Source organism: Peromyscus leucopus, chromosome 16_21 (genome assembly GCF_004664715.2).
Source record: "Peromyscus leucopus breed LL Stock chromosome 16_21, UCI_PerLeu_2.1, whole genome shotgun sequence".
Lineage (NCBI taxonomy): Eukaryota > Metazoa > Chordata > Mammalia > Rodentia > Cricetidae > Peromyscus > Peromyscus leucopus.
Window position 1 is genome coordinate 45,354,755 of NC_051084.1, and position 12,513 is coordinate 45,367,267.

Genomic DNA, 12,513 nt, shown 5'->3' on the forward strand with positions numbered 1-12,513 from the left:
CATTGTCCTGAAAGACACCTTGCTGGGCAGCACTTGAAAAGCCCAGCTGACAATGGTCATAGGGGTGGATTGGCATCATTCCAGAATGACAGCTCCTGAGAGTCTGGCCTGGGCTGGAAGGGGGTGCAGACCATGGGAGACAAGGCGCGGAGCACAGGACACATAGGCTAGGGAGAGTCTAGGTGATAACCATGATGGCCAACGCTTTTGACTGCTCACAGCATACGAGGCTCTGCACATTGACTTCTTACCTCAGTAGGGCAGATGCCGTGCCCTCCACTTTACAGGTGCACATGGAGAAAAGCAAGTGAGTTATCTAATGTTTGTGCAGGATGCAGAACAATGGTGGAATCTAAACCCTGCTTTTCCCCCACTGTGCTCTGTCTGCAGAGGGAGAAAAGATTCTCCTCCCTGAGGTCAAGGGAAGGCTAAGAAGACAGGTGAGCTTCAGTAGTGGAGTTTCTCCCTGTGCCCTCTGAGGCACACTCTCAGCCTCCCTGAAAGCCTTAAAACATTGAGGTTGCTAGGCCTCACCCCAACACCTGCTAGATCGGATGACCAGCCATGCACTAGCAAGCCCGTAAGTCTCTTACACCTGCTCCATGCCAATTGATATTTACATAACTCCCGGGTTCACCTTTCTCTTTTCCTGTGCTGGCTAAACTTTGATTTTCCCCCTGTCTGCTGGAGAAACCCTTCTGCATGACTAGGCAGCTCCCTAAGTGGCCAGGGACTAAGTACCTCTCCTTAGTTTAAAACTGAGAGTCTCTGTGAAGGAATGGCGCATTCTGCCGAGCCCAGGCCAGTCTTACTGGGGAAAGCATCTAAAGGCAATTTTCCAATCACCAGTTAAAAGAGTTTGTCCTTGCTCCCCGAATTTGCTGCTAGGGTTAGAACCCAGGTCCCCTGCACTAAGTTCTTCTCCAGCCGGTCTTTGCTTTTGTTGCGCATACCGATAATTTTGTGGCATCCTTTGATGACCAAGCCTGCTACTGAGACAGTGAGTGTCTTGTGCCTCCTTTTCCAACCATTCAAATGCCCCAGGATGAGAGTGTGCACAATGGACACAGGATCTTTGCTAAGAGCTTTGCAAAAAACACTGGTCTCCTGAAGGCTTCTACGCTGGAGCGGTTTAAGTTGAGATGTTTTCCTGGACTGCAGCTCAGAACCCAGATTTTTTTTTTTTTTTCAAAATATCATAAAATGAGGCTCTGCGGGAGCCAACTTGAACTCCAGCTCAGGAATTAAGGACATTCCAAAGACTGCTTTATAAGGCAAGGCCTGAGTCTGGAGCCAAGGGCCTGGGATGCTAAGGGAGAGGAATCGCTCCGCGAGCCAACACTCCTTGTGTGCAGCCTTGCTGGTCTGTGCGTGGCATCTGGCTTGCCCTCGTCCCTTTGGCCACGCGGCTCCCTGCTCTCAGCGTTTCTCCACAGACCCATAGGACAGTGTGCCTCGGTGGCGCTGAACTGCAGATTGGCTGGCAGCCCGCTGGCTTGTTGCCCACCTGGTGGGTCCCGCCCCCGGCACGAATACCTGAAGCTCTAGTCTCGGCGCCGGCGCCTGCTTCGCAGAGCCCGGGTCTCCCGCTCCAGTCGTCCCCTAGCCACTTTGCTGCGCCCTGGCGCCATGGCCACCTCATCTGCGCGGCCTTCGGTCCTGGCCCTGGCCGGGCTGGCTCTGCTCCTTCTGCTGTGCCTGGGTCCAGGTGAGTAGCAGATGTCTGGTGGAGAGTGCTGAGGGTGCTGGGGAAGAAGGTTGGAAATGGGGTGCTGCTTGCCTGTATTTGATCCCTCTCTTAGCCTGGACTGGACCAAGAAGACGTAGAGGAAACAGGTCTAAGATTTTGCACTCGCATGAGCCCCAAGTGGTGCACTTGAGCAGGCAGTAAGGGTATCACATTCGAAGGGAGCATTGCAGGCTGAGGGGCAACCTTGGACAAATGGAATAGGGGTTCGAAGGACCTACAAGAAGCGCTAACTCGGGGGTCCTGGAGGCTTGAAGGGAGTGGTGCCCTCAGGCGGGACCAGCTACTCTTTTTCCCCTTCCAGGCAGCCTGGGGCAGCAGAGCTGGTGGGGTTCCAGGCTGCAAAGCTGGGCTGAGGTCTGATGTTTTAGACAGGGTAGGCACTAGCCTTTAAAGTTGGGTAATGCTTAACTTCTTCTACTACATTTAGCTGAATTAGCTGAAACGTCTGAAAAATCCCCAGTTCTTTTTCCATTAAAAGAGCCTTCGCAGCGCACCCGAAAGGAACTGCGTTGATGGATGCCTGGGCTTCTCTAGCCAGAACTCCACAGACTCTGAAACTGCGAAGGTGTCTTTTTGTGCGACCCTTCAGAGGTCACAAGTGAGCGCCCCCCTTTCCTCCCCTCCCGTGCATAGGAGCACCTTTGAGGTTTATAGTTCTGGGAGGCAGCAGCGTGACCCTAGATTTCCTGCCAAGAGAACAGTAGCTGGAAGACTAAATTATTTGCCCAGCACCTTAGACTAGAGTTTGTCCCAGTACGAAGGGACATCGTTGGGCATTGCCAAATGCAAATGAAGACGCTCGATTTCTCTGTTACTTCAGTTTTGCTTTCTCAGAGCAGGGACGGTAAACCCAACTCCAGGGTGAGGGGAGGTAGGGCACTGCAGGAGGGACCACGAGAATAAAGGGGAGCTTGTTCTAGTTGAAGGATTACTGTTGTGAGAATCTCAGCCCCACGCTCTTGTGAGCGAGCCTTGTCAACACGGGCTACAGGCTATTTGTTTCCAGCACTCATATTTTACTGAGTTAATGCTGAGAAGTGAGTGATTGGAATCAGTTACAACATCAGAATCGTTGAACTGAAATTCGAACTTTTTACAATGAAAGGTGAAAATACATTGAATCTCAAAGATGATGCCCCCCCCCCATTTTATGTGTATGTCTGTGCACCTCATGCCTGCAGTGCCTGCGGAGGCCAGAAGGAGGCGTGGTAACCCCTGGACCTGGAGAGACAGGTTGCAAGCTGCCCTGCAGATGTAGAAATCCAGAAGAGCAGCCAGTGTTCTTAACAGAGGAGCCGTCTCTCCATTCCCCCAACACAACTCGTTATGACATCCAAGCACATTTCATGGAGAGACTGATCACAGCCCCCCCCCCCTTGATCTGCTTGTTAGGAGTTTTCACCTTTAGAGGGGACATCTTGAGACTCTGAAGGTGCCCAGTCCCCTGTGCATTCAAATTCCGGGTAGCCAGATTTGATACATGCATGGCTGCTTTTCATCACAGCCTGGAAATGACAGCTGGGGATGTTGTAGTAAAGGAGCCACGGCTTTTCTTTTGTCCTTTGCTCCTTTCCTCAAGCTGACTTAGTATGGTGTCCAATTATATGTATTAATATATAGCCGAGGGTACAGGGGTTGGCGTAGTAACCACAGCATTCATAATTCATGGCATGGGACCTCTCCAAGCCTTTCAGTTTGCACAGCTGCGATTCACCCTGGTGGAGCTTTCGCTCCTGAAGCAGTAATGACTCACACTTGCAAGAAATTGCAGGCTTGCACTCTCAGTCCAAACCTCGTGTCTCTTTTCAGCATCAGCCCACAGTTCATTCATTAATTGTTAAGCACTGCTACAGAAGGCAAACAGATGGAGGGTGGTGCTTAATTCTGTGTGTGCTGCCCTGTGACTTGTTAAAAGACTGACAAATGTGAAAATATTCATGAATGTTAATGTTCCAGTCAAGAATGTACCTGTGCGCCTTGGCAAGTCATTGCATAGATTTCTTCACTGACTTTTCAGGTGGGGAGGGAAGGACTGCATTCAGCATCAGTCCCACCTTATCTGTTTAGATCATCATCTCGCCAGCAGCCCAGCCAGTTCTCAATTGTGTTGCTTGACGTTCAGATGCCTCAAGTGATTCTTACTGGGGAATCTTCTGTGGCCGCTTGCTCCATCTTCACATGGTGGCCCAGGCACTGGAAATATTACTCGCTATCTTAGTCGCTTTTCTATTGCTGTGATAAATGAGCAAGGGAACTTGTCAAATAAAACATCCAGAGCTTACAGTTCCGGAAGGTTAGAGCCAATGGTGATGCATTGAAGGCATGGCTGCCTCAGGAAGAGCCGGGAACGAACATTTCAAACCACAAGCAGGAAGCAGAGGATTTCCTTTCCCTGGGTTCCCAGTGACCTTCCCCCACTGCAGAGAAGTGGCCTGACCAGAACAGTGACAAAGCAGAGATGGGACAGTTATTTCTTGATAGATGCTGTCTATTAACGCCCTGGACTCTGATGCTGTTTCGAAACAGCCACGTCACCATAGGCAACCTGCACGCAGACCACAGAGGCCACTCTGCTCTGATGCCTGCTACACTAACTCCTTAGCCCCCTGCCCAGTACATACCAGCTCCCTTGAGCAAGATGTTAGGACACTGTGTTATCCTGACATCTGTCCCTCATCCCTTAGAGTGGCCCCTACAGAGTCTTCTCAAGGTGTTTCCACGCTATCAATCTCTAAAATTAGGATGGCCATACATTAGCCATCCTAATGGCTGGGGCACTTCTGAGAATGCAGAGGTGTTGTAAATCAAGACTGTCCTAGGATAGCCCAGAAAGTGTTGCCACTACACCCATAAGATCATTGGGGAGGCACTTGAGTAAGTTCTAGCATTTTCTCTACTCCATCCCAGAACATGGGCTAGGGCCTCTAGATCAGTGGTTCTTATCCTGTGGGTCATGACCTCATTGGGAATCTCATATCAGATATCCTGCATACCAGATGTTTACATTATGATTCATAACAGAAGAAAAAATACAATTACAAAGTATCAACACAATAACTTTATGGTTGGAGGTCACCACAACATGAGGAACTGTATTAAAGGGTTACAGCATTAGGAAGGTTGAATTGTGCATAGTGTGAGTGAGGTGGACCCAGAAATGAGGATAGCATTAGGGGCTCTAACACATACACACATACAACCACACATACACACACAACCACACACACACACACACACACACAACCACACACACATAACCCCCCCCACAAAACCACAATACAGCCACATAGACACAACCACACAGATACACATAACAACACACACAATCACAGGTACACCCCAGTAGAACAAGCAGGTGCTGAATCTTGGCTTTGAATATTGACTTTTTTCTCCCTCCTCGATAACATAGTAAATCATTTATGCAAGAGTTCTTACTAAAAAAGTCTTTTTCCGGCCTTAGTAATGTGTTATTGACAAACACAGTACAGATTTTTAGTTGTTTTGCAGTGCTGAGGATTGATCCCAGGCCTCATCACGCTGAATGAATGTTCACTGAGCTGCACTCAGAACCCCAAATAGGCATTCTTCATTTTCTTTTTCTGTTTTAGAATTGAAATTAAATAGAGTAGTGGGTTTCATTATGCCCATTTCTTACATGCTTTGGTCCTCTTCCCCTGCTTTTTCTCTGTCCCTACCCCATCCTTCCTCTCTGCAGTCAACCCCTTCCTACTTCCTTGTCACGAGATACCTCTTCTATGACTGTGGTGGTTTACGTGAGAATGACCATCATAGGCTCATAGGTTTGAATGCTTGGTCCCCAGTTGGGAGAACTGTTTGGGGTGAGGGAGACCAGCTCCCTCTTTATTTCCCCAGGATACTCTTGAGCAGGGAGAAATGAGGAATATGCAGATAGAATAGAGACAGATAGAAACACAGGATAGCCTCGGGAGTGCCTGGATCAAAACCCACCAGCCCCCTTCTGTCTCTACTAAAGGTCTTTTAAAGGAATGCCAAGGGATGGAGCAAAAGACCTCTCCCCAGCACAGCCAAGTGCAGACCATCGCAGACACCTGCTGACCGTGCACGTGGTCAAGCCATCCCCTCATGCAGCCCTGCTGTGTAAAGGAAGCTCAGATCTCACTAGAAAACCTTTGTGGGCTCCCACATTTGGGAAGGATTAGGAAGTGTGGCCTTGTTGGAGGAGGTGTATCACCGAGGGTGGGCTTTGAGGTTTCAAAAGCCCCATGCTATTCCCAGTAAGCTCTTTTTCTCTGCCTCTTGCTTGTGCATTAGATGTGAGCTCCCAACTACTGCTTCAGTGCCTGAAGACCTCAAAGCCCACCTCCACAGTGGCAAACGTCCTCCAACAAGGCCACAACCACTCCAACTAATGATACCACTCCCCATGGGCCTATGGGGGCCATTTTTATTCAAACCACTACAAAGACCCTGCACACAAACAAGCGTTCCTCCAAAATTCCCAAGGGGTTATTCCCAGGGGATTATGAGCACAGGGGCACTATCGGACCTATTACATCATGAGGATAATGTTTGCTGGGCGATGCATGTGATAAGCAGCACCCCACACAGTAAGGCATCAGGACTATAACTACAGTGCTGTCTTCAAAAGGAGCAGCTTGAGAAGCATTGCCCCTGTCATCCATGGTCACTGACATCAGTATTAGGCCCAGAGACCTTACATTGTTGGTCTTGTGTGGCAACTATCCAAAAATCAATTTAGATACTTTAATACAGATCTGTGAAATCAGCGCAGGGGCCCGCGGTTCTTATTTCCAACTCTGATTTTTGCACTCAACAAAGTACAAAAATTCCAGGAGTGCTGGGCTCTGAAACCGCTTTCTGTTTTGGTTACATAGGTGGCATAAGTGGAAACAAGCTCAAGCGGATGCTCCAGAAACGGGAAGGTGAGTCGGCCTCAGGTGGGTAAAGGGTGTGTTCATGCCTAACTGCAAGGAATGGAACGAATGGAACAGCAGTGGCAAATGGGTCCCCGGAGGTCTTGCACTTGGAATATCAGGAAGTATCTGCTCTGTAAAAGGCTTGCAGATCTGAAGGACTTATTCTGTGGGTATGTGGTGTGGCATTCTACTAGATAAATACTATTGCCGGTAAATGTTTGGCAATTGTTTTTCAGAAAGCATTCAGTGTGGACTCAGAGACAGTGGGACCGTGTTAATCAAATGCTGATTATTTTAGGCTAGTGAAACACATCTATCTGAGCCGTGAACACAAATGTTACCTGGTGGGGTAGTTTCAGAATGGCATTGTTGATACTCTGCCCATCCAATCAGCTATTAGGAAAAGGCATTCCCAATGGGGAATCTTTTCTATTACTAACTTCTACTGAAAAAAAAAAAAAAAAAAAAAAAAAAAAAAAAAAAAAAAGCTCCCGACTTAAGTGATAGATAGCAACAAGGAGACATAGAAGTAGAACATTCTGGAAATCACAAAATGTGGGCGCTCAGTCCACTGTTATCAGTTAGGTCAAATGGATCCATTGTGCTGTCTGGTGAACAGCCTTTCTCCTCTCTTCATCTCCTTCCATAAAACTGGGTGTCACAGAGATTAGAAAATATGAGCCACGATTCCCGTGTGATCATTACTCACATCTGCTTCTCCCTCGTAGCTTACAGTGGAGCCTGAAGAGGTAGCCGAGTGGGGATGTTGGATAACAAGCAGGCACAGGGGAGTAAGTTCTATAACTAACGTACTGCACCACAGCAGGGTGGCTGCAGCTCAGAGCCATCCGCCACACATTTTATGAACTAGGAAAGACTTGAAAGCTTCCCAGCATGAAGAAACGATAAACATTTAAGGCGTGGGGAAATGCCAGTTAATCCTGTTTGATCCTAGCATGGGTATAACATAAATATGTACAATTACCATGTGTCAACTCAAAACGCAGAAGTAGTTGAACCACATCAAAATTCTAATAATAGCTTGGGGCTGGAGAAATGCTCCATAGTTAAGAGCACTGGTTGCTGTTTTAGAGGGTCAGGGTTTGATTCCCACCACGTGGTGGTTCCCAACTGTCTACAACTCTAGTTCAGGGGGTCTGGCGCCCTCTTCTGGCCTTTGCTGGCACGGCCTGTGCATGGTGCACAGATACATGCAGACAGAACACCCATACACAGACAATTTTTAAAAATCTTTAAAAACTCAGGAAGAAAAAAATTCCAACAGTAAAGAGAATATCATTCTCAAAACAGAAATCATTCTTTGTCTTTCGGACACTAATCTTTTCAGAACCTGCCCCAGCCAAGACTAACGTGGCTGTGTCTGAGCACACAGCAAAGGAGTTCCTGGCTGGCCTGAAGCGTGCCAAGAGGCAGCTGTGGGACCGCACCCGGCCTGAGGTGCAGCAGTGGTACCAGCAGTTCCTGTACATGGGCTTTGATGAGGCGGTGGGTATGCTTTCCTCCTGGGGGAGGGGGCAGGCCTCCCAGGACACTGCAGGGCGGGCTGTGGGGGACAGAGGCCTGGCCTGGGAAGAGGACCTGGGAAGTTAAGCTTTGATTCTTATGTTAGTCTGTTTTCTGTCGCTCTATCAAAACGCCCGTGGTGGAGAACTTTTAAGAGTTCATTTTCAGCTTGTGGTTCTGAAGGTCTGAGACTATGAAGTCACTGTATACTGGCTCTAGTGAGAATACCATGGCAAGCAGTGTCATAATAGCAAGAGTATGTGTTAAGAAACAGTCGTATATAAACCAAGAAGGAAGCCTGAATTTTCTTTATTCATTCGCCTGTATTCATTCATTCATTCATTCATTCATTCATTCATTCATTTATTGAGACAGGGTCTCATATAGCCTAGCCTGCCCCCAAACTCACTATGTAGCCAAGGCAGACCTTGAACTCCCAAATGCTGATGTTTATAGGTGTGCACCAGGAAACACACTGACTTTGCTTTATGATTGCCAACTTTTGAGAAAACTCACCCACTCTGAGAGGCCACAGGCTTAGTCCTTTCAAAAGGTAAAGCCCTCATGACCCGATTCCTTTGCACCAGGGCCTCATCTCTTAAAGGTCCCAGCTCTCCAGCACTACCCCAGTGGGGGCCAAGCTTCTAGCAATGAACCTTAGGAGTGCACCAACCGTAGCCAAGTCACAGCGCTTTTTATTCCGAATGTCTGGGCCCACTCTGCACTCCAGGCTGGCCAGCCACGGGGGAGGAGGAATCCAGGCAATCTGTGAGCCAAAACCCTGCATCTCAGGTTCCTGATGAAGCTCCTTTTCCTAGAAATGCCTCCAGCCCTCCTGTCCAGTTCCACCTGGGCATCCTCCAAACAACTCACACGTAAACACGGTCATCTTTGCCCAGAAATGGCTGAAGCAAAAAGATGGGTATTATGGACTCAGGAAGATCATGAGAAGAGACTTGACATGACTTTTACAGAGAGGTGGTTCTTGCAGATGTTTAGGGGAAATTTCAGCAGCTGTGTGGGTGGGGCAGCACCAGTGGGCAACGTTGGTACGTTAACAGAGGAGACTGTTCAGAGGCACATATTGTCATCTTGGCCACGGGTACAGGTAAGAGGGCAGCAGGACAGGCACTCTAGATTCTACTCGCTGGAGACTGCAGAGTGGCTGAGGAGTCCAGGGTAGACCACTTAACCTGCCTCCCAGGGAACATCAGCCACCAGCTAGCTGAACATGTTTTCCTAAACAGACACATTCTGTGCTGGGTAGGAAAGCTTCCTTTCTAATGTAGTATAGAACGAAGCATGTGGCTGCATCATCCTTTCCTTCCCATTCCCAGCTTTTGCACATATCTGTCAGTCCCTAAATATAACTTTGTTACTTAAAAATAAGTCTTCTTTTGCTGTGCAAGTAGCTACCTGCTTAAGCCAAACTTTGAGTCAGGAGTGACTCAAAGTACTTAAACAAATGACTCTATTTAACAATTTCCCCAACTCAAGGGACATTGCTATGTGTCAGCTTTCTTAGGTCCATAATCTGCCTGGTGGAGTTACTAGGAAACAGATAAACTCACAGTGAAGGGTCCTTAGTATAGTAAAGTTACACATCCCCGGAAGTCCTGGGAGGGGGGGAGTACCCATGTTCTGGAGTCATTGGCAGCATCTTGTGTTTGAAACATTTAAGTGCATATATATTATTTATTTGGTAGATGAAAATATCATATAATCTTTTAGTAGTCTTATCTCTTTGATAACCACCATTAAATAGTTAAAATTTTTTAACATGGGTAAATGACTAAAATATAATGTCTAGTAACAAAACCAATAAAAGATGAGGATTGAGGAAGGCTGTAATGATTAAGCTTGCATAAAAAGACCACAAGAAACTATGTTCAAATGCCACGAGTGGAGTGGTGGTCTTTGGTACTGGAATAGCACCATCCCTCGTTATCCCTGGCTTGTATTCAAATTTGAGTATTCAAACCTGAACCTGTCTTATTTTTATACTCATAAAAAGTTCTTAAAGCAGATTTAAAATACATATTTCAAGCCAAAACCTCAAACCTTATTAAATAAGAAAACTGAGGCAGTAAGACTATTTTACTCTGACCCCCAAAAAATGTAGCATTGTGAAAAGTCTAGGCTAAAGACACAGGGAGGTAAAAATGCCTGCTACATCCTCCTTGAGGCAGAGGTTTTGAGGTGGCTCTGAAGATGAGGATCTTGGACAGCAAACCGATGAGGAATCAGAATCAGTGGTCCAGGGTGAGGGGTACGCAGGAGGAGGCCTATCACTAAGCCAAAGTGGGTGGCCACTGGGCCCCAGAGCCCCAGTGTATGATCCAGCCTAGGGGTTCCAGCCTCACAGGGTCCTCAGCCTGTGGTAAGCTGGAATCACCACCCACTAAAATGTCTCCAGTAAAACTACCTTCCCACCCTCCTAGCTCAGATACATCATCAGGGGCCACCTGGGAGCCCCGACTCACTGCAGCATCCCTGGAGGGGCTCATCCCACACAGCACTGGCCTGGGAAAAGATCCAAATCCAGAATCCACAGTGGTTCCTACTGAATGCACACTGCCTTCACGTTATCCTGATACAAAGACCAAAATAATGCAAGTTGGAATTGATCCATATTTAGTGTTCCCGGGCCATCCTACTAAAACAAAAATAGATTCCTGAGACCCAACCACTAGAAAAGTCAGCCCAGGAGGCTGGCATGGTGCCAGTGAATCTGCATCCCTCCCCCCCCAGTCTCAGTGGTTTTCTGGAGCAGGGTCTCACAGCCACAGCCTGCATGGCTGCTCAACATGCTCCTATTCCCAATCCGTCTTTGTTATGGCCTCAATGTCTCATCCTCACACTAGATCAACGCGTGCAAGTTGTCATCACAATTCATCTTGCACACTCACCATCCCTTCAGGAATATTCTTCTCCCCTGTGAAAAGGCAGTCCACAGCAAAGAGTAGTTGCTGGAAGAGGTCCTACTGATCATTGGTCCCTCTCTTTGTCTTTTTATTTTTATTAACAGTAGCTGTCTCCTTTCATAGTTATCTCCAATCGACTCCAGATTTCCTCTAAGCCCAGACTCCTTATCTTGCTTCGGGCTTCCTCTGGTGCCTGCACAAGGCCTTGACACCCATTGCCCATTTCACAATCTTACACAGTGAACACTTGTGCCAGTGCACACGCAAACCAGGAACACAACTGTGCACACCACCTGAGGTGTCCCAGATGCTATGCCTCAGAGCTTAAGGTGCCAATAGTTGATTTGATTCATATGGTGGGCCAGGCACAGGAATAGGCCAGGAGGATAAGAAGGCATCTGCCCCAGTAATGTGGATGATGCCTCAGGGTCAGCCAAGCTCTTACCACATTTGACAGACACATGTTTTATGTACTTCATAAAGAGAAAAAGGCTCAGGTGTATGGTGTATGAAGAATTGGCATGGTAGAGATGATCACAAGCACAGGCATAGATTCCTTTGTGGGGGTAGCTCACCTGGTATCCTAAGGTTGAACTGACCTGTGAACAAAATATTATAACAAGCAGCTGTCATAACGCTGGTTGTCAATCACTGAAGAAAAGCCACTTAGAGAAAAGTCATGTTTTCCATGTGTTTTTAGGGGCGTGTGTGTCTTTAAATCCATTCTTCATCATTCTCTTCTCTTGCAGAAATTTGAAGACGATGTCAACTATTGGCTAAACAGAAATCGAAATGGACATGACTACTATGGTGACTACTATCACCGACATTACGATGAAGACGCAGCCATTGGTCCCCGCAGCCCGGAAAGCTTTAGGCATGGAGCCAGCGTCAACTACGACGACTATTGACCTCCCTTGCTGAGGTGCCACAGAGCGTGTGCCTTGCTTCAGTAGGCTTCCTCCACCCACACTGTGTGAACACCAAGGGCTAAAGGAAGGAATATAAGTGCCTTTTACATTTCACGCATGTGCTTAACAATGTCTCAGTTAAAAATAGCAATAAAAGCACTTTTGAAAAAGAGAAGTATCAGAATTCACTTGGGAGAAAATTGAGCCATGACAATTCTAATTGCCTCTGGGTTTGAAGTTGGCACACTATCTGAGGGCCTCTATATTTCCTTCTAGGAATCCTGTCAGCATCCAGGCAGGGCAGGAGTAAAAGCCAGGGGACTCTGTTTGTTAAAATGCAGTCTGTGCTAAATGCAAAATATTGACTCAGTAGGAAAATCCAATTGGCAATGGCTTTTGGTTTTGGACACAATGTGAAGAACTCTAGTCACCGGACAGGCAGTGGGGAGGCTTTCTCTGCTCTGGGCTGCAGGCCAGAGCAGGGT

The 12,513-nt window shown here is 47.5% G+C and overlaps 1 protein-coding gene across 2 annotated transcripts; it reads left to right on the top strand.

Moving 5' to 3' along the window:
* The first annotated feature begins 1,297 nt into the window (after window positions 1–1,297).
* Ecrg4 (ECRG4 augurin precursor) lies at window positions 1,298–12,203 on the top strand. Of its 2 annotated transcripts, none has more exons than XM_037199916.1 (4): window positions 1,298–1,708; window positions 6,628–6,690; window positions 8,018–8,175; window positions 11,867–12,203. In XM_037199916.1, exons 1-4 carry the CDS (start codon window positions 1,630–1,632, stop codon window positions 12,026–12,028), a joined length of 462 nt encoding a protein of 153 aa, XP_037055811.1. In that variant the 5' UTR covers window positions 1,298–1,629; the 3' UTR covers window positions 12,029–12,203. The 2 variants fall into 2 exon arrangements, with proteins under 2 accessions (XP_037055811.1, XP_028721679.1); XM_028865846.2 differs by having other exon boundaries at window positions 1,301–1,708; window positions 6,628–6,675.
* Window positions 12,204–12,513: the final 310 nt, after the last annotated feature.

What these genes read in the sequence shown, in the direction of transcription:
- Ecrg4 (XM_037199916.1), top strand. Translation starts at nt 1,630, where the DNA reads ATGGCCACCTCATCTGCGCGGCCTTCGGTCCTGGCCCTGGCCGGGCTG. An exon ending in TCTGCTGTGCCTGGGTCCAG is followed by an intron (nt 1,709 to 6,627) that starts GTGAGTAGCAGA and finishes TTGGTTACATAG; the next exon opens with GTGGCATAAGTGGAAACAAG. An exon ending in GGAAGGTGAGTCGGCCTCAG is followed by an intron (nt 6,691 to 8,017) that starts GTGGGTAAAGGG and finishes TAATCTTTTCAG; the next exon opens with AACCTGCCCCAGCCAAGACT.